The sequence below is a fragment of the Perognathus longimembris genome, chromosome 17 (assembly GCF_023159225.1).
Source record: "Perognathus longimembris pacificus isolate PPM17 chromosome 17, ASM2315922v1, whole genome shotgun sequence".
Classification (NCBI taxonomy): domain Eukaryota; kingdom Metazoa; phylum Chordata; class Mammalia; order Rodentia; family Heteromyidae; genus Perognathus; species Perognathus longimembris.
In genome coordinates, this window is record NC_063177.1 from 33,392,427 (window position 1) to 33,411,402 (window position 18,976).

Below are 18,976 nucleotides of genomic sequence, written 5' to 3' on the forward strand. Positions count from 1 at the left end.
CTAACATGTGTTCATAACTTCTTGGGTTGAGAGAGTGATGAGGGGATTTTTGTTTTGTTTCTTTGATAGTCTCTAATGTCCTATTTCACTTCTTTGGTTTCTTATGAGAAACAAATTAAATAGCTTTATTCTCCTGAAAGACTATTACATTGGATCTTGCATTGAATGCTCTATGAGCCTGTCTATATATCTACTCATTAAGTTATTAAACATAAGTCTGTATGATAACAGAACTTTGAAGAAACTGAATTTTTGCTTTGCAGTCTCAGATGTAATTGTATTCAATTCTATTATGAGAAAAAATTGGTAAAACACATTTTAAGTGTATCAGAGAGCTCCCTTATGAATGAAGGAAATCATCTTTGTCTTTTGCACATCAGTATGCATTAAATCATAACATTGTGAGTCCAGATATTTTTCATATCATGCAAAGAACTTTATAGAGTAATAATCTGTTTTCATGCTGTTTATTACATAAAACATTTCTTGTTCTTTGTTTTTGCTTTACATGGGATGCATGGGCTTTAAGACCATAATTTCTTTGGTAAGGTTTCATCTGTCTTTAGCATAAGATGTAATTTTTAGGCAGAAGCCAACAATATCAGTTGTGATTTAGAAACAGTTTCTGATCCACATGCTATTCTTTTTTCCTTCAAGTTATTCTAATATTTGGAAGAAAAGTCTTGATCCTTTTGAAATATTATCTGGAAGAAATGAAATATATCCTAACAGATTTAAAAATTGGCTAATAAGAGCTAAGTATGTTGACATCACTTTTACCCAGCTAGTTGGAAGGCTGAGACAGGAGAATCATTTAAGTCTTAAGAATTGGAGGCCAGTCTGGGCCATACAAGACACTGTTTCAAAACAACAAAAAACAAAACAGAAGAGAATTGGCCAACAAAATCATTACCTTGGTTCTGTGATGAATAATTGTACAATTCATACAAGTATCAAATGAAGTCCTAAACAAAATAAGACTACTTAGACTGATAAAATTTATAAAATAAAAGTTATAACTATATCATATATTTTATAAATTTATCTTCAAAATCTTTATCATTTTCCTTTTGATAGGAATGGGTCGGGAAGTTGAGAATCTCATACTAGAGAATACACAGCTGTTAGAAACCAAGTAAGTATAGAGTATGTATGTATGTATGTATTTATTTACTTATTTTGCGGTATTAAGGAATTGGACCCGAGCCATCCCACTTGTGAGGCAAGGTATGAGAATTTTAACAAGGAACAAAAATAATGACTTTTTATCCAAGTCAAATGACATTTCATTAATACATCACTGCATGTTTCCTTTATCTCACACATGCACGCGTGCGTGCGCGCGCGCACACACACACAAAATAGGTATAGCTTCATTGACCTAGTGGCTAAATTTTGTTGCTCTGTTTTTTGTTTTTTTTTGTTCTTTGCAGAGACACATTTTTCCTGTTCTCCAAGTATCAATACCTTTCAGTCATCCAGATTGTTCTACATTTTTATTCTCTAAGATTTATCTGTTACCTGTTTTCCTTAAATTTCTTATATTTCTGTACAAATGTTTGGATTTATACCAAGGTCACTTCTATAGAACTCCCATTTATAGTTGTCAATTATTGGGTACAATTTGTTTAGCCAGCATCATGTCTGGACATGTTTAATGGAACAGAAAAGTATACCAGGTCCCTTGTCTGTTTAGTGTGTGAAAGCAACTTTGGAACAGCTGTATGTTCACACAAAATGCAGCTGTAATAAGTTATGCTTCAAGGAACTCGATCCAAGATTTCTTTAAACTTTTTTTTTTTTTGCCAGTCCTGGGCCTTGGACTAAGGGCCTGAGCACTGTCCCTGGCTTCTTTTTGCTCAAGGCTAGCACTCTGCCACTTGAGCCACAGCACCACTTCTGGCCATTTTCTGTATGTGCGGTGCTGGGGAATTGAACCCAGGGCTTCATGTATTCAAGGCAAGCACTCTTGCCACTAGGACATATCTCCAGTCCTTCTTTAAACTTTTGTTTAATGGTAGTCTGTCTTATTTTAGCCATTCTTTGCTTGATAAGCATGAAAAACCTAAACTATTGATTTTTTTTTTTTGCCTCTATCTATAGACATTCAGTTAGGATGTCTTGAAGTTGTCAACTATTCAGATTTATTATTGTATGTTATTTTAATCTACAAAGGAATAGCTGAAAGATGCTGTAATGATGTATTTGAAATATGTGTTTCTTAGAAATGCTTTGAATGTAGTGAAGAATGATTTGATAGCAAAAGTGGATGAGTTGACCTGTGAGAAAGATGTGCTACAAGGGGAACTGGAGGCTGTGAAGCAAGCCAAGATGAAGCTAGAGGAAAAGAATAAAGAACTGGAGGAAGAGCTTAGGAAGTAAGTTTTAACTGTTGCTTAAACCAGACTGTCCAGAGTACCACAAAAGTTATTGGTGTAAGTTCTTCACTTCTCTCTCAGAAAGGGCAAAAAGCTGCTTGGAGAGAGAGAAGTACCCATGTTGGCCTCTGCTCTGAGCAGGCCCCTCCATTTTCCAACCTGTTACCCAAATAAGACTATTTTTCCTCTATCTCGATGTGAAAAAGCTTAGAACTGCTCAGATATCTTTAATAATAAAAAAAATGGAATTCATTGTTTTCCTTTACCTGGCTTTCTTTAAGACCTATCGTTTGCTGTGTTCTTTTAGATAAGGTCTCATTACCAAGTCCAGGGAGAGTGGAACTTGTTCTGCCTGTTGTTTTTTTGAGTGATATGTAACATTGTTTTCCAAATTGAAGGTGTAGCTAACTATTACCTTTCTAACACTAGTAAAATAATCCTTTAGTCATAGTTAAAATTAAAACTCTTTACTCTTTCATTATTTGAAAAAAATGACTGAAATTCAAATAACATGTTTTGTTTTGTTTTGTTCCCACTAGAGCTCGTGCAGAAGCTGAAGATGCCAGGCAAAAGGCAAAAGATGAGGATGATGTAGGTTTCTAATTTGGGACTTGGTTATGCCTCAGTGTGTTTTGATCCTCTGGGAAACTTTTTCTGATTAATTTTTGAATAGATAAGTATTATAAGACTCCAAAGAAGACAGCAGATCTGTTTGAAAGAAATAAGATAGCTCATCCTTCCACATGGTATCAACATAATGTAACATTATGAATATACCATCCAGTTTCAGAACAAGAACATTACCAAACATAGAACTACTATTTTCCATCCAGAGAAACTATGATCTTTTATTTATTATTTGCTTGAAGAATAATTTAATACCACAGAAATGTGTGCATAATGTGTACATATTATATACATATATATGTATAAATATATAAAGTGTGGTTTTCATTGTTTTTGTGTTTTATTCTACCTTTTGGGGCTCTTCCCTTATTTTTTGTAGTTCCTTTATAATACATAGAGATATCAGTGTTTATATTCAGAAATTCAACTACCTGCCTTTTTTCATCATAAATAATAACTTAAATGTCTGTTAATTTTACAAGGTCATTTAACATCATCTATTAGATTAGAAATTTTAAAATGTATAAAAATCTAGCACATTACTTAGGTCCAGAGCTAACAACAAAACATATATAAGCTGCTGCATTGATTTATCATCATCTTGTATTGTAGAGTGATATTCCCACAGCCCAAAGGAAGCGGTTTACTAGAGTAGAAATGGCACGTGTTCTCATGGAAAGAAACCAGTACAAAGAGAGATTGATGGAGCTTCAAGAAGCTGTTCGATGGACGGAAATGATTAGGTTTGTACAAGAAGTGCTCTGGTGTTTTCTTAATGTTGTTTCATAAATTATATCCCTTCATTCTAAAGTATAGTTCTAAAGCATAGTCTAGACTAAAGTGTAATCTTGCCTTAAGGGTCCGAGCCACTTTCTCTGTTCTCTAGAAGAGACTTTCTAAAATAATGCTTAGATTAGTAATGCAACAGGATTAGAGACACTTACAGAGTGTCTTTTTGGAGCTGTATTTGAAAGATGTTCCCATAACCTGTAAAAGTGAATTTTTCTTACTTAGGAATGATGTTAATTTTGCAAAACAATATAGAAATGGATATACATTCACATTGTCAGGAAGAGATTTTGTATACAATGCAGGAAAATAAATAATTTTTATGTAGTATCTATTCCTATGAAATATATTTGCTTGATTTTTCTTCTACACATGCAAAATGTGTAGTAGATACCATTGGTATCTACTGAACTGTATTTTAAAAAATTATTGTTATTATAAAGATGATATACAGAGGGATTACAGTTACATATGTCAAGTAGAGCACATTTCTTTTTGGACAGTGTCACCCCTTCCCTCACTAATTGTATCTTTTTTTAAACATGTACAAGTTAGTGAAATTTGGTATGTTATTTCAACACATGCATCATGATGTGCACTGATCACCTTTCCCACCCACCAGACTTGTAATTGCTATTCTTTTTTTTTTTTTTTTTTTTTTTGGCCAGTCCTGGGCCTTGGACTCAGGGCCTGAGCACTGTCCCTGGCTTCTTCCCGCTCAAGGCTAGCACTCTGCCACTTGAGCCACAGCGCCGCTTTTGGCCGTTTTCTGTGTATGTGGTGCTGGGGAATCGAACCTAGGGCCTCGTGTATCCGAGGCAGGCACTCTTGCCACTAGGCTATATCCCCAGCCCTGTAATTGCTATTCTATATTCAAGCTGACTTTTATTAGATCTTAAATCTCACTTGGTGCTGCCACCTAATGGTCATATGCTCAGCAACAGTATTCCTTTAATTCAGAAGGTGCCCACGAAAGGTTTGCAAATAAGTTGTTGCCCACTAGTTTTTTAGTTTGGATTATCATCAGATTTACTATTAACAGTACACATAGACACATGGTTTTCAAGTTTATGAACTTTTGCATCACTTATTTAACAGCTGTTTATTAATCACTGTCATCCTACGTTGAAGTGTATAACACATTTTGCAACTTGCTATCATTTTAATTGCAACAGCTCTGGAGAAGATTAGTATTCTAATCTTCACTTGTTAGACCTTTAGTAAAGGATATTCTTTACTGTAGCATTTAATAAATATGTCAAGTAAATAATATTTTAAAAACTGAGAGCATGTAGCCAGACTATACTTTTCTTGCTGTTTCTTTTTGTTGTTGTTTATTTTGTTTTTTGCCAGTCATGAGGCTTGACCTCTGGGACTGGGCATGTCTCTGAGCTCCTTTTTGCTCAACAACTCTACCACTCTACAACTTGAGCCACAGCCACAGCGCACTTCCAGCTTTGTGGTAGTTAATTGAAGAGTCTCATGGACTTTGCTGCCTGGCTGGCTTTGAACTGTGATCCTCAGATCTCAGCCTCCTGAGTAGTTAGGATTACAGGTGTGAGCCACTGGCACCTTGCTGTTGTTTTTTTTTTTTTTTTCTTTCTTTTTGGCCAGTCCTGGGGCTTGGACTCAGGGCCTGAGCACTGTCCCTGGCTTCTTTTTGCTCAAGGCTAGCACTCTGCCACTTGAGCCACAGCGCCACTTCTGGCCATTTTCTGTATATGTGGTGCTGGGGAATCGAACCCAGGGCCTCATGTATATGAGGCAGGCACTCTTGCCACTAAGCCATATCCCCAGCCCCTAAAAATGTCTTCTTCTTCTTTTTTTTTTTTTACCAGTCCTGGCCTTGGACTCAGGGCCTGAGCACTGTCCCTGGCTTCTTTTTGCTCAAGGCTAACACTCTGCCACTTGAGTTACAGCGCCACTTCTGGCCATTTTCTGTATATGTGGTGCTGGGGAATCGAACCCAGGGCTTCAAGTATACGAGGCAAGCACTCTTGCCACTAGGCCATATCCCCAGCCCTAGAAATTAAGTATTGATATCTAGACTTATTTCCTGTCTGTCTAACACAGATATGCTCTCCTATTAATCAAGAGACATCTTTGAGGAGGAGTAGTTTTGTTTTGTGGGGTTTTTTTTTTTGTTTTTTTTTGGAGATGCTTCGAAGAGCAATCTGGTTTAATCGGGAGGGGCTCACAGTAATATAATGATGATAATGAGGATTGAGCATGAGCTGGCCATAGGCTGGCGAGCTTGTCCATACAAGAGCAGCTCCCAAGGACCTCCCTCATGGACTAATGTCACTTCCCATAGTACCACCCTCTGGGCAAAGCCTGCGAAAAGCGCTTGCTGGCGCAAGGTGGGGGATGGTCTCAAAGCTACCCCTTTTGGTTCCGGACCCAGAAGGAGATAGGTGTGGCTCACTTCCACACTGCCCCAGGGCTGGGGGAAGGGCGTCTCGGGAGCGCTCTCATCGCCCTTCCCCCCCTTAAGGCCAAGATGAATCCCCAACATCTGCCCCCCTTTTTTTTTCCTTTTGAACAGCAGGAGGCGCCTTACTTGAGGGCGTGCCATGTCTTAGGTTGCCCCCCCATGGGGGGTCTTACCCATCTTCGGCTAACGCACTAGCACTTCAGGCCAACCTGCCTGCCGGGCCGGCCAGCCCGATGTGTTTTGTGTTTTTTAATCACTTTAGCAGACTCAAGGTGGTCAAAGAAATTCAGTGTTGAATGTAATCATTGACTCTCCTCTGTGTATTCTACAAACTTCTCGAATCTTTTGTTCTCCAGTTAGAGAGCTAAAACATCTAACTAGTAACATTTTCCTTTTTGTTTTGTAATACAGAGCATCAAGAGAAAATCCAGCCATGCAAGAAAAAAAAAGGTCAAGCATTTGGCAGTTGTAAGTACATTAAGGACATCAGACAGCACTTTGAGACAAAAAGATCATAGTCAATTTTTTTTCAATTGGGAGAAAATAGCTGAACTGAACTTCTTCTTTTTGAATATAGTGTGCCAACTCGGTAAGGCTGTTGTTCTTGAGGACCAAAAATATGTTCTCGTAAGCTGCATCATGCTGGTTATGCATTTGGTGGAATCCTTTGCTAGACTAAGTAAACCCTAATGAGGAATTCTTTGTAAAGTTGACAGTTACCTAGATCCTCATTAAATGAAGTTATGATTTACTGGTGTTTGGAGAAACTAAACAAAGTGAAGATGAGAAATTTAGTGTTTTTAGGATTTGATTAGTATGAGGATGTTAACCTTGATTATGTTTGTGCAAGAGATACTGTGGTTAAAAATTACCATTTTGGAGTGGATCATGAATTACTCTGGGCCTGAGCACTGTTCCTGAGCTCTTCAGCTCAAGGCTGATGCTCTACCACTTTGAGCCACAGCACTTCCAATTTTCTGGTGGTTAATTGGAGATAAGAGTCTCACAGACTTTCCTGCCCGGGCTGGCTTTGAACGTGATCCTCAGATCTCAGCCTCCTGAGTAGCTAGGATTATAGGCATGAACCTCTGGCACCCAGCATGAAATTTTTTTAACTGGACATGAACGTTGTAATTTAAATGAGCGTAATCAGAAATGTGTGTTCTAATACTTACTTATAATAGCCTCTTTAGAACTGATATACTAAAAGCTTCTGTTCAAGTCACATGGCCATAGCATTGATGCTTAACAACTGCTCTTATTACTCCAAGTAGGAGCTAGCTAAGGTTTATTTTGTTTATTCAATAGAAGTTTCCTGTGCTCAAGAACTTCTTCCTTTCATTATGGAAATTGCTAATAAAGGACAGGCATCTGACATAAACACAGTAGTTTCTCTTTTTCCAAGGTCTGAGTTTGGTTGTGAGTTACTGCTAAGGCTTCAGTGTATGGCTACAAAAAAAGTGTTCTGCCAGTTTCTAACCCATTGCCTATAAAAGCATTTTGGATTTCCCCACCTGCATTGTTGAGGACCATGCTAGATAAGTGCTTTATTGCTGAGCTACATTCTCAGTTCTGAAGTTTTCTTGAGCATACAAATTTGTGGGAAATCATGAAATCAAGTGGATGTAATAAGCACGCATACTTTTTCTCTTTTAAGTTTCAGCAGACTTTTCAGCTCTTCTAGTAATACAACAAAGAAGCCTGAACCTCCTGTTAATCTGAAGTACAATGCACCCACGTCTCATGTTACTCCTTCTGTCAAGAAAAGAAGCAGCACTTTATCTCAGCTCCCTGGGGATAAGTCCAAAGCCTTTGATTTCCTTAGTGAAGAGTAAGTATTGTCCAGACTAATGCCAAAGTAAATTAACAGACTGGATTTTTTTTCCTGCTCCTTATGGGATCTCTTTTAAGGAATTAGATTCATCTATAAAGAAACATGGCTCCCTTTAAATAAATTATTTGTGGCCGTTTTCCATATATGTGATACTGGGGAATTGAACCCAGGGCTTCATTTATACGAGGCAAGCTCTCTTGCCACTATGCCATATTCCCAGCCCCTGTACTTTTGTCTTCTGAAACAAGTTATTAGTGCCAAAGTCACTTCAGAATTTTTCTTCCTTTTATATAGCTAATATATGTGATAGAAATTTGATGGCTGACATTTCAATTTAATATACAGGCTAGGTTGGAGCCAAGGCTCAAGCAGTAGAGTTAATCTGCCTACTAAGTTTAAGTTCAAACCCAATGTCAGTACCTAAATAATACCTATCACTTTTTAAGAAATAACATGTTAGGCTGCTTACTCCTGTTGAATTTTTACTACACAAACTTGAAAACTTGTGGTGTAACATTAAGCTTTTTGTAGTCTGGAAAACCAAGTTTTGGAATCAATTAATTTTTGTTCATTTTCATTCTGTTTTTCTAGCTACTTTAGCAAGAGAGGGGAAATAATAACTTTTCTATTCATTTAATCAAACAAGGAAATGTGTTTTCCTTTTAGAACTGAAGCTAGTTTAGCCTCACGCAGGGAACAGAAGAGAGAACAGTATCGGCAGGTGAAGGCACATGTTCAGAAGGAAGATGGTAGAGTTCAAGCTTTTGGCTGGAGTCTGCCTCAGAAGTACAAACAGGTAACTGGGAATGTGCTGGGCATTTAAGGGAAGACATAGGATAAGAGAAGTGTGTGAGGACATAAACAATTTGAAATGTGTGTCACAAATACACTCATTTAAAGCTGCATGCATATGTTTAGAGAAGTGTGGAGAATAGAAGCTTTCCAGAACTCTAGAACATGAACAAAATGTCTCTGTCTGTACCTATTAAAAAATACATTTGTGTTTGAACACGCATGTACACATGTGCAAATTAGTAATAACTTTTCTGAGCTACCTTAGTCTCCTACTTATTTTCTCCAGTTGGTACTTGACTTTCTGCTTATTTTTCAAATAAGAATGATGAATCAACCTGAAGTTGCTTTTCAGAAGCAAATATGGAACAGAGATACTTGCTTATGTCTTAGGGATTCTATAAGAAGTTCACTTTTTTTTTTTTTTTGCCAGTCCTGGGGCTTGAACTCAGGGCCTGAGCACTGTCCCTGGCTTCTTTTTTGCTCAAGGCTAGCACTCTACCATTTGAGCACCATTTGAGCCACAGCGCCACTTCTGGCTTTTTCTATATATGTGGTGCTGAGGAATTGAACCTAGGGCTTCATGTATGCGAGGCAAGCACTCTACCCACTAGGCCATATTCCCAGCCCCAAGAAGTTCACTTTTGATGGTACTCAGGACCTTGCACTCAAGACGTGGTGCTTGCGAGGCAGGAACTCTACCACTTGAATCTCTTCTCTAGCCTAGAAGTTTGGTCTGTGTGCGTGTGTGTGTGCGTGCGCATGCGCACGCACGTACGAGTGTCTCAGTGTCTCAGTCCAGGGCTTGAACTCAGGTCCTGAGTGCTCTCCCTGAGCTTTTTTGCTCAAAGCTTGAGCTCTATCACTTGAGCCGTCATTTCTGGCTTTTTTTGTATGTGCTGAATTGGAAAATAAGAGTCCCATAGTTTTTTCCTGCCTGGGCTGACTTTGAACCACAATCCTGAGTAACTGGATTACAGACACAAGCCACTGGAACCAGGTTTGAAATTCACTTTTGATGACTTACCAATGATATCTTCCATCCATTGTTAGGTAACCAATGGTCAAGGGGAAAATAAGATGAAAAATTTACCTGTGCCTGTCTATCTCAGACCTCTAGATGAAAAAGATACATCCATGAAGGTAAGTTAATTGTGAAGTTAAAATGGATATTCCCCAAACATGAGGGTTTTTTCCTAAAAATACTACTTTTATGGTGAGATTATCGTTTATTTTATAGCTTTATAGTATGCTAAAAAGTCTCTGTAGGGGCTGGGAAGGTGGCTTAGTGTTAAAGTACTTTCCTAGCATTCATGAGGCCGTGGGTTCAATTTCTCAGTACCACATACACAGAAAAAGCCAGAAGTGGTGTGGGTGGCTCAAATGGTTAGAGTGCTAGCCTTGAGCAAAAGAAGTTCAGGGCCACAGGGCCTGAGTTCAAGCCCCAGGACTGGCAAAAAAAAAAAAAAAAAAAAAAAGTCTCTGTCCACTACCACTAGTTATTTTAGAAAAGGATGAAAAATTCTAAATATTTTTGGAAAGAAGATGACAATAACTTTGTTCTCTCCCATTCTCAACCTGAGAAGCTCTGGTGTGCTGTTGGAGTTAATTTATCTGGTGGGAAGACCAGGGATGGTGGTTCTGTTGTTGGAGCAAGTGTGTTTTACAAAGATGTTGCTGGTTTGGACACTGAAGGCAGTAAGCAGCGAAGTGCATCTCAGAGCAGCTTAGATAAGTTAGATCAAGAACTTAAGGTAAGAATGTGATTTTCTGGTTTATGTTCTGTCTACTGTGTACTTGTTTACCCTCCCCACTATCCTGTTAAAAATCAACTTTATTAAGATATCATTTTTTAAAAGATTTCATTTTAAGTTAATCAAATATGTTTGGAATGACCATAGTTCAATTTTGCTAAAAAGATACTTTTTAAAAAAATAACATACTTTTATAACTGGTCTGGTTTAACTGCTATTTTTAGTGTAGTAATTAATACTGATATATAGTTGCATTTTTACCCTTTCAAATAAACGAAGTAAATTTGAGGTGATATTACTGGGTTGGGTGTGGTCTTGTAAGTCTATAATCCCAGCTACTTGGTAAATGGAGATTGGGATGATCCAAGATTAATGATAGCCTGGGCAAAAGTTAGGAAGTACCCCCTCCCCTCACAAACAAGCTGGTATACTTTTGTGATCTCTGTAGGAGGGTTGCAGTCCAGGTTGACCCCAGTTTTAAAAAAAAAAAAAAAGTGAGACCCTACCTGATAAAAGGGATAAGGGTGTGACTTAAGTAGTAAAGCCACCACTCTAGAAAGTAGAAGGCTGTGATTTCAAACTCCAGTGAAGGAAAGGAGGGAGGGAGAGAGAGAAGAGTACTTACTCTTACTGTGGTAGCACAGCCTTATGAATATTGGTCCAAACATTTTAAACATCAATTTTCCTTACTTTGGCAACCTAGGAACAGCAAAAGGAGTTGAAAAATCAAGAAGAATTATCCAGTCAAGTCTGGATCTGTACTAGCAGTCATTCAGCTACGAAAGTTATCATCATTGATGCTATTCAACCAGGCAACATCCTGGACAGTTTCACTGTTTGCAACTCTCATGTTCTGTGCATTGCAAGTGTCCCAGGTAAGAGTGAGCTCAGAACCTCTGTACCCTCCTCTAAATGGCTCACACCTTCCAGGCAGGGGGTCATTTCTGCACCAGCTCTCATGGAGCTGACCTTCTAGTTGAAGAAGGCTAAAAATAAACTAAAAACCATTGAATAAAAAGATGTTTCCGCAGCTGGGAATGTGGCCTAGTGGTAGAGTGCCTAGCATGCACAGAGCCCTGGGTTCGATTCCTTAGCACCACATTAATGGAAAAAGCCAGAATTGATGTTGTGTCTCAAGTGGTAGAGTGCTAGCCTTGAGCAAAAGAAACCAGGGACAGTGCTCAGGCCCTGAGTTCAAGCCCCAGGACTCGGGGGTAGAAAAGATGTTTTCAAGTACTTAATTTGAAGAAAATAAAATAATAGTAATATGAGAAGAATTAGTGCTGTAGGCACTAATCATATTTACATTCCATTCAGTGTTGCAGATGGAAGTAAAACATAACAATGAATAAAGCTAGTTTGAGTTAATCTGCTTTTATTTGGGGGAGGTGGAAAGGCAAGATGTTAGAACATAATGCATGGTTTATATCCATCCTTTGGCCTCATTTGATTGTATTGTGATTGACTGAACACTCATCAGTTTTCTTCTTCAGTTTTCTTCTTCATTAACTGTCCAAATAGCCAAATTTTCCTTTCTTATAGTATGAAACAATACAAATGTTAAAAAGTCAATAAAAATTTGTATCTTTAAAAATGAAGAAATTGTTACATCATACATTTTTATGTTTTTCATTTGCATTAACTAAAATTTTATTTTACTTTTTAAGTTATTTTTCCATTCTGCCAAGGTTAGTTTAAACTAATGCTGCCAGTTTAGCAAATGTGTATAAGTAGCTATATGTCTCACTCACATACCCTTATCTCAAACCTAAAGTTACTTTGATAAGATAGCTTATTGAGAAACTCTGTTGTCTCTTTTCAGGAGCCCGAGAAACAGATTATCCTGCAGGAGAAGAACTTTCAGAATCTGGTCAGGTGGACAAAGCCTCTTTATGTGGAAGCATGACCAGCAATAGCTCAGCAGAGACTGACAGCCTTTTAGGAGGCATCACAGTAGTTGGTTGTTCCACTGAAGGTGTGACAGGAACTGCCCCTTCCCCTAGTACCAATGGTGCTTCTCCAGGAATAGAAAAGCCGCCAGGTAAACCTGTGCCAAGTGTGAGCCTACCCCAGGATGCCTCCGTGCGAGCTTGTAAATCCTAAAGACAGGATGAATGAGTGGGAAAAAAGATTGTGTAGTGATCTTTATGTGAATCAAGGGTTTTCAGTTTCATAACACAGGGAGAAAGGAGGGGTTGGTGGGGTGAAGTTCCTTAGCTGAGGTTTGTGTAGAAAGATAACTAGAGTGGGAACACCTAAACTCTTGAGTATTTTTATGTATGTTACAGAAATGGAGGTGGAGAACACTGAAGTTGATGAAAATGTTCCAACAGCAGAAGAAGCAACAGAAGCCACGGAAGGCAATGCAGGGCCCACTGAAGATACTGTGGACATGTCCCAAACTGGCGTGTACACAGAACATGTTTTTACAGATCCATTAGGAGTTCAAATCCCAGATGATCTCTCTCCAGTCTATCAGTCGAGGTATATAACCTAAGTCAATAACTTGGGAGACTAGGTAGAGTGCTTAATAAAAAAGAACCAAGGGGTTGGAGGCACAATTTAGTTGGTAGAGTGCTAGCCAGTGAACAAAAGCACCATATACCTAGTGAATCCCAGTCTCAGTTTCCAAAAAGGAAAGAAAGCCAAGCACTAATGGCTCATACCTGTAAATCCTAGCCTACCCAGGAGGCTGAGATCTGAGGATCACAGTTAGAAGCCAGTCCAGGCAGGAAAGTCTGTGAGACTCTTATCTCCAATTAACTACCAGAAAAACCCAGAAGTGGGGCTGGGAATGTATCTTAGTGGTAGAGTGCTTGCCTTGCATGAATGAAGCCCTGAATTCAATTCCTCAGTACCAGATACACAGAAAAAGCTGGAAGTAGCACTGTGGTCCAAGTGGTAGAGCGGTAGCCTTAAGCAAAAGAAACTCAGGGACAGTGCCGAGGCCCTGAGTTCAAACCCCAGGACTGGCAAAGAAAAGAAAACCAGAAGTGCATCTGTGTCTCAAAGTGGTAGAGCACTAGACAGGGTTAGGGTTAGGGTTAGGGTACTAGCCTTGAGCAAAAAGAGCTCAGAGGTGTCACCAAGGCCATGAGTTCAAGCCCCACAACCAACAGAAGGGAAAAAAAAAGGAAGAAAAAGAACCAAAATAATTTAAAATACTATAGTTAAAATAGTCTCCCTAATTGGCGTCCTTGTACTAGACTGAAAGACATTGCCTATTACAACTACCTTCATCTTTTTCTCTCTGCTCATGCCCCTGGGGCATTTTTTTCATCCCCCATTTTTTATCTATTTCTTCCAACATTAAAAAAAAAAAAAAAAAAAAGGGCTGGGGATATGGCCTAGTGGCAAGAGTGCTTGCCTAGTGTACACATGAGGCCCAGCACCACATAAACAGAAAACGGCCAGAAGTGGCGCTGTGGCTCAAGTGGCAGAATGCTAGCCTTGAGCAAAAAAGAAGCCAGGGACAGTGCTCAGGCCCTGAGTGCAAGCCCCAGGACTGGCCAAAAAAAAAAAAAAAGTTGAGTGCCAGTGGCTCATACCTATAATCCCAGCTACTGAGGAGGCTAAGATCTCAGGATCCCATTTCAAAGCCATACTAGACAGGAAAGTCTGTGAGACTCTATCTCCAATTATCTCTACCCAAAAAGCTAGAAGTGGAGCTGTAGCTCAAGTGGTAGAATGCTAGCATTAAGCAAAATAGCTCAGGGACACCACTCAGGCTGAGTTCAAGCCCTAGGACTGAAACACCCACACCCACGCACCAGGCACCTTCACCAGGCACCAGTGGTTCACACCTATTATCCTAGCTACTCTGGAGGCTGAGATCTCAAGATTGAGGTTTGAACCAGCCTGGACAAGAAAGTCCATGAGACTCTTAGCTCTAATAAAGCACCAAAAGAGCTGGAAGTAGAGCTATGGCTCAAGTGGTAATGCTAGCCTTGAACACTAAAGCTTAGGGACAATACTCAGGCCCTGAGTTCAAGCACCAGAACCAACACACACACACACACACACACACACACACACGCACGCACGCACACGCACACACGCACACACACTCTTATCCATAAAGTGTATTGGTCAGAATCTTCTGGGCATTTTCCTTTCTTTCCTCTGGTATAATTTTTTTAAAGCATTATTATACTGTCTTCCATTCTGTTTATAATTGTCATTTTTATCCTATTCATTCCCACTCCAGTTATCAGCAAAACGGTACTGTTTACATTTTTTTTTTTTCAGTTTCCTCAGGTAAGCTTAAGTAACTTTTTCTCCCCGGTACCAGAAATTGAACCCAGGGCCTTATACCTGTTAGGCAAACTGCTGCCTGAATTATGCCACAAATTCATATGCCATCAATCATTTTGTTTTCATTTTATATTTGAGACATTGTCTCCCTAACAAAGCCAAGACTGGCTTTGAACTCAAGATCCTTCTGTTTATCTACTTCCCTAGGTGCTAGATGGTTGTGTAGCACCTTGAATGACCTTTTAAAATTTATTTAGTTTTCATATATACATTTTATTGAAAAATAATCAGGCCTAGAAGTGCAAAACCTATAGTAATTTCAACATGTAAGAGGCTGAGACAGGATTATCACGAGTTTGAGGCCAGTCTTGGCCATACAAAGCCCTGTCAGAGCAAGAAGGAGAGGGAGGGGTGTGTGTGTGTGTGTGTGTGTGTGTGTGTGTGTGTGTGTGTGTGTGTGTGTGTGTGTGTGTGTGTGTGTGTGTGTGTGTGTGTAAAAAAAGAGAGATTTATTTTAGGCTCTTGAAAAGGTTGGTTAATCTAGGCCCATTTTATAAATTTGTTTATTCTCTTTCTTTTCTAGACCTTAATGGAAATCTCTAAACTGGATAAGTCTTAGTACTTAATTATTAATTCAGAAATAGACAATTTTTTTTGGCCAGTCCTGGGCCTTGGACTCAGGGCCTGAGCACTGTCCCTGGCTTCTTCCCGCTCAAGGCTAGCACTCTGCCACTTGAGCCACAGTGCCGCTTCTGGCCGTTTTCTGTATATGTGGTGCTGGGGAATCGAACCTAGGGCCTCGTGTATCCGAGGCAGGCACTCTTGCCACTAGGCTATATCCCCAGCCCCAATAGACATATTTTTACTTGGATAACTTAGTTATAAATCTCTTACTAAGTGTGTCCTGACAATAAAAACAAAAACAAAAACATTTGGGGTTAGAACATAAGCATATTTTAGTTAAATTCCTTTCAGGGGCTGGGGTGTGCCAGGCCTCGGGCTTTAATTCCCCCAGGCCCTGGGATTTATCCCTGAGCTTTTTGCTCTAGAACTCTACCACTTGAGCCATAGCTCTACTCTTCATAGTTTTTGGAAATGAGAGTCTTAACAGATTTTCCTGCCAGGACTGGCTTTAATCCTCAATCTTCACATCTTACCCTTCTGAGTAGCTCAGATTACACATGAGAGCCACCAGCACCCAGCACGAAGCTCTATACATGTAAACCTGTGTGTGTGTTTGTGTGTTTACGTGCATGTGCATGTGTGCACATGAGAGAGAGAGATTGAAAAAAGTCTTGCTTTCTACCACCCTCCCACTTCACCTTGCCCCTAGAAGAAACCCCAGAAGAAACTGTTGTAAACCAAAGTAACTATAATGGAGAATACTAATTCTCCTGTTATGTTTCATTACCATGATTTATTCCCTTACCTATACTTTGAGCCTCCTAATTTGTTAATATTTCTGGTATAATGGTTCAGATATTTAATGTAAGCATTTAACATTCACTTTTCTGAAGTTTTAGTGTTTGGTTTGGTTTTTGTAGTTATAAACTTAAATGTAGAAATATTCAATTCCTGAACTCTATACCTAATTACATACTCAGTTTTTTCTTGCTTTCTGTCTTCACAGTAATGATTCAGATGTGTATAAAGATCAAATATCAATATTGCCAAATGAACAAGACCTGGTAAGAGAAGAAGCTCAGAAAATGAGTAGTCTTTTACCAACCATGTGGCTTGGAGCTCAAAATGGCTGGTAGGTCTCAACACTTCTACTATGACAAAATCTATTCAATGCTGACATTTTTCTTTTGAAAGAAAAACATAAAATGTATAAGCACAAATGCAAACATGTATGAATTAATATGAAGAATACACACGATTTTAAAGTTTTGTTGCAACTGTCTCTAACTAGACTTGTAATGCATGGTAAGCTATTTTTTGGTCACAGAATGCTCTATGTACTTCAAAGTAAAGAAAGTTTTAAAGTCTATGTAATTTACAAATAGAAGAGAGACAGAGTTACTGATATATAGATTCTCTCTTGGCCTTTTCTGCTCATAGCTGGCACTCTACCACTTGGTATATGCCTCCAGTCAAATGTTTTGCTACTTAATTGAACATAAGACTCTTGAGGACTTTTTTCCAAGGCTGGCTTCAAACTATGATCCCCAGATTTCAGCCTCTTGAGTAGGTAGTATTATAAGGCATGAGCCATTGGTGCCCAGCTACAAGGTTTATACGGGTTGGATGTTGGTAGGAAATGCCAGGGATTTAAACTAATGTGTTTGGCTGCAGGAAGGTCTAATCCCGAACATAATTTTTTTTTTTTGCGCCAGTCCTGGGGCTTGGACTCAGGGCCTGAGCACTGTCCCTGGCTTCTTTTTGCTGAAGGCTAGCACTCTGCCACTTGAGCCACAGCGCCACTTCTGGCCATTTTCTGTATATGTGGTGCTGGGGAATCGAACCCAGGGCCTCATGTATACCAGACAAGCACTCTTGCCAGTAGGCCATACCCCCAGCCCCAGAAGGTATTGTTTGGTTTTTTTTTGGCCAGTCCTTGGCCTTGGACTCCGGGCCTGAGCACTGTCCCTGGCTTCTTCCTGCTCAAGGCTAGCACTCCGCCACTTGAGCCACAGCGCCGCTTCTGGCCGTTTTCTGTATATGTGGTGCTGGGGAATCGAACCTAGGGCCTCGTGTATCCGAGGCAGGCACTCTTGCCACTAGGCTATATCCCCAGCCCCCGAACATAATTTTTTGATAGAATTACTAGACTAGAAGAAATCACAGTGTCTGAAAGCTCGGATGGAAACCAAAGCACATGGTTTGTTCACTTTCTGCTTGTGTGTGTAATCTCAAAAACCTGTTTCTAAACAGTTAAGTAAGGTCACAGCGTGCTTCCATAGGGGTTCAGTATTCTAAAACAAGAGGTCAGCAAACCTAGTATAACTTTGTGTATGGGTATGAAAGTTGGAATTTTGTTTAAACCTTATGCCATGAAATATCCTTTAATTTTTCCCCATAGCCATTAAAAAATATAAAAACTCTGCTTTTCAGTTGTAGACTACTTAAGCAAGTAACAGACTAGATTTTTCCAGGACAACCTGAAACTAACATACCATTAAGTGATATTCTAATATCACTAGCCTTTCAATTTCTGTATGTTTCTGTTTGTTTCAACAACTTGTTTGTCTGACTTGGACCTACCCTGACTTTCATTTTTGCTTTCTGACAATTGTACAAAAGCAGCAGCCCTTTTTCCTAAAACTTGGATGCTACTCTTTCCTCATGAGGGAACTTTATGGTCATTATTCACTATTAGCTATAAGCAGCAAACTTGATGCTCTCTAAGCCTCACCATTCTTGACTTTCTTCCTGCAGTTTGTATGTCCACTCATCTGTAGCCCAGTGGAGGAAATGTCTCCATTCCATTAAACTTAAAGACTCGATTCTCAGTATTATGTAAGTTTTATCTTTTTAATTCTTCCCTTTAAAATTGTTTATTTTAGCATAATCTACAATTCAAGACTAGTAAATAACAGCATATTATGTCTGAATTAATACCCAAGTTTAGTTGGTCCAATTGTTTTTAACTAGAAGAATTAAGAAATGAAATTCTGTAATAGAAAGTGAAGTACAAACTTATAAGTATAAGCAAAACCTTGCCCAGACTGATTCTTCACTTTAATACTTTAAGGAGAGAATCAATACCTATTCATTTGTATCTGTTTCATTCTTTTTTAGTTTCTTGAATATGTTGTTTGGTATACTGGTTAGCTGGTCCTTTCTATGTGTTGCCTAGTAAAGTTCTTGCAGATTGTATTTAATTCTACAGAGTTGACTCTGTTAAATCCTCTCAGGGTGTGTGTGCATCTTTTTTGTAGAGTTGTGTTTTCCATCTACAGTAAGAGGAAAAGTTTTAAACTACAAAGCCAACAACTGATGTGCCACACGGGCTGTTGATTAGTGTAGCTGACAAGCTTTTATAGCATGATGCTCACAGAAGACAGTGCTTTCACTGAAGTGCTGTGTCAGTGCCTCTTTGCATGGAAAACTGGCCCTTTGAGAGGCCTTGCATTAATGCAATAGTATGTGGTTCCTTCTGTATACCTCA

General features: G+C 39.1%; 1 protein-coding gene across 7 annotated transcripts in view; it reads left to right on the plus strand.

Annotated features, from left to right (window-relative positions):
- The window catches only part of Spag9 (sperm associated antigen 9), a 117,401-nt gene that overhangs the window by 83,809 nt on the left and 14,616 nt on the right, over nt 1-18,976 (plus strand). For all 7 annotated transcript variants that reach the window (XM_048366919.1, XM_048366920.1, XM_048366921.1 and 4 more), the window contains 14 exons: nt 1,078-1,135; nt 2,226-2,378; nt 2,918-2,969; nt 3,618-3,748; nt 6,640-6,696; nt 7,886-8,059; nt 8,729-8,858; nt 9,908-9,997; nt 10,441-10,608; nt 11,312-11,483; nt 12,431-12,649; nt 12,897-13,092; nt 16,493-16,618; nt 18,244-18,324. In XM_048366919.1, coding sequence (XP_048222876.1) covers nt 1,078-1,135; nt 2,226-2,378; nt 2,918-2,969; nt 3,618-3,748; nt 6,640-6,696; nt 7,886-8,059; nt 8,729-8,858; nt 9,908-9,997; nt 10,441-10,608; nt 11,312-11,483; nt 12,431-12,649; nt 12,897-13,092; nt 16,493-16,618; nt 18,244-18,324 — 1,807 coding nt within the window. The remainder of the gene's footprint in view (nt 1-1,077; nt 1,136-2,225; nt 2,379-2,917; nt 2,970-3,617; nt 3,749-6,639; nt 6,697-7,885; nt 8,060-8,728; nt 8,859-9,907; nt 9,998-10,440; nt 10,609-11,311; nt 11,484-12,430; nt 12,650-12,896; nt 13,093-16,492; nt 16,619-18,243; nt 18,325-18,976) is intronic.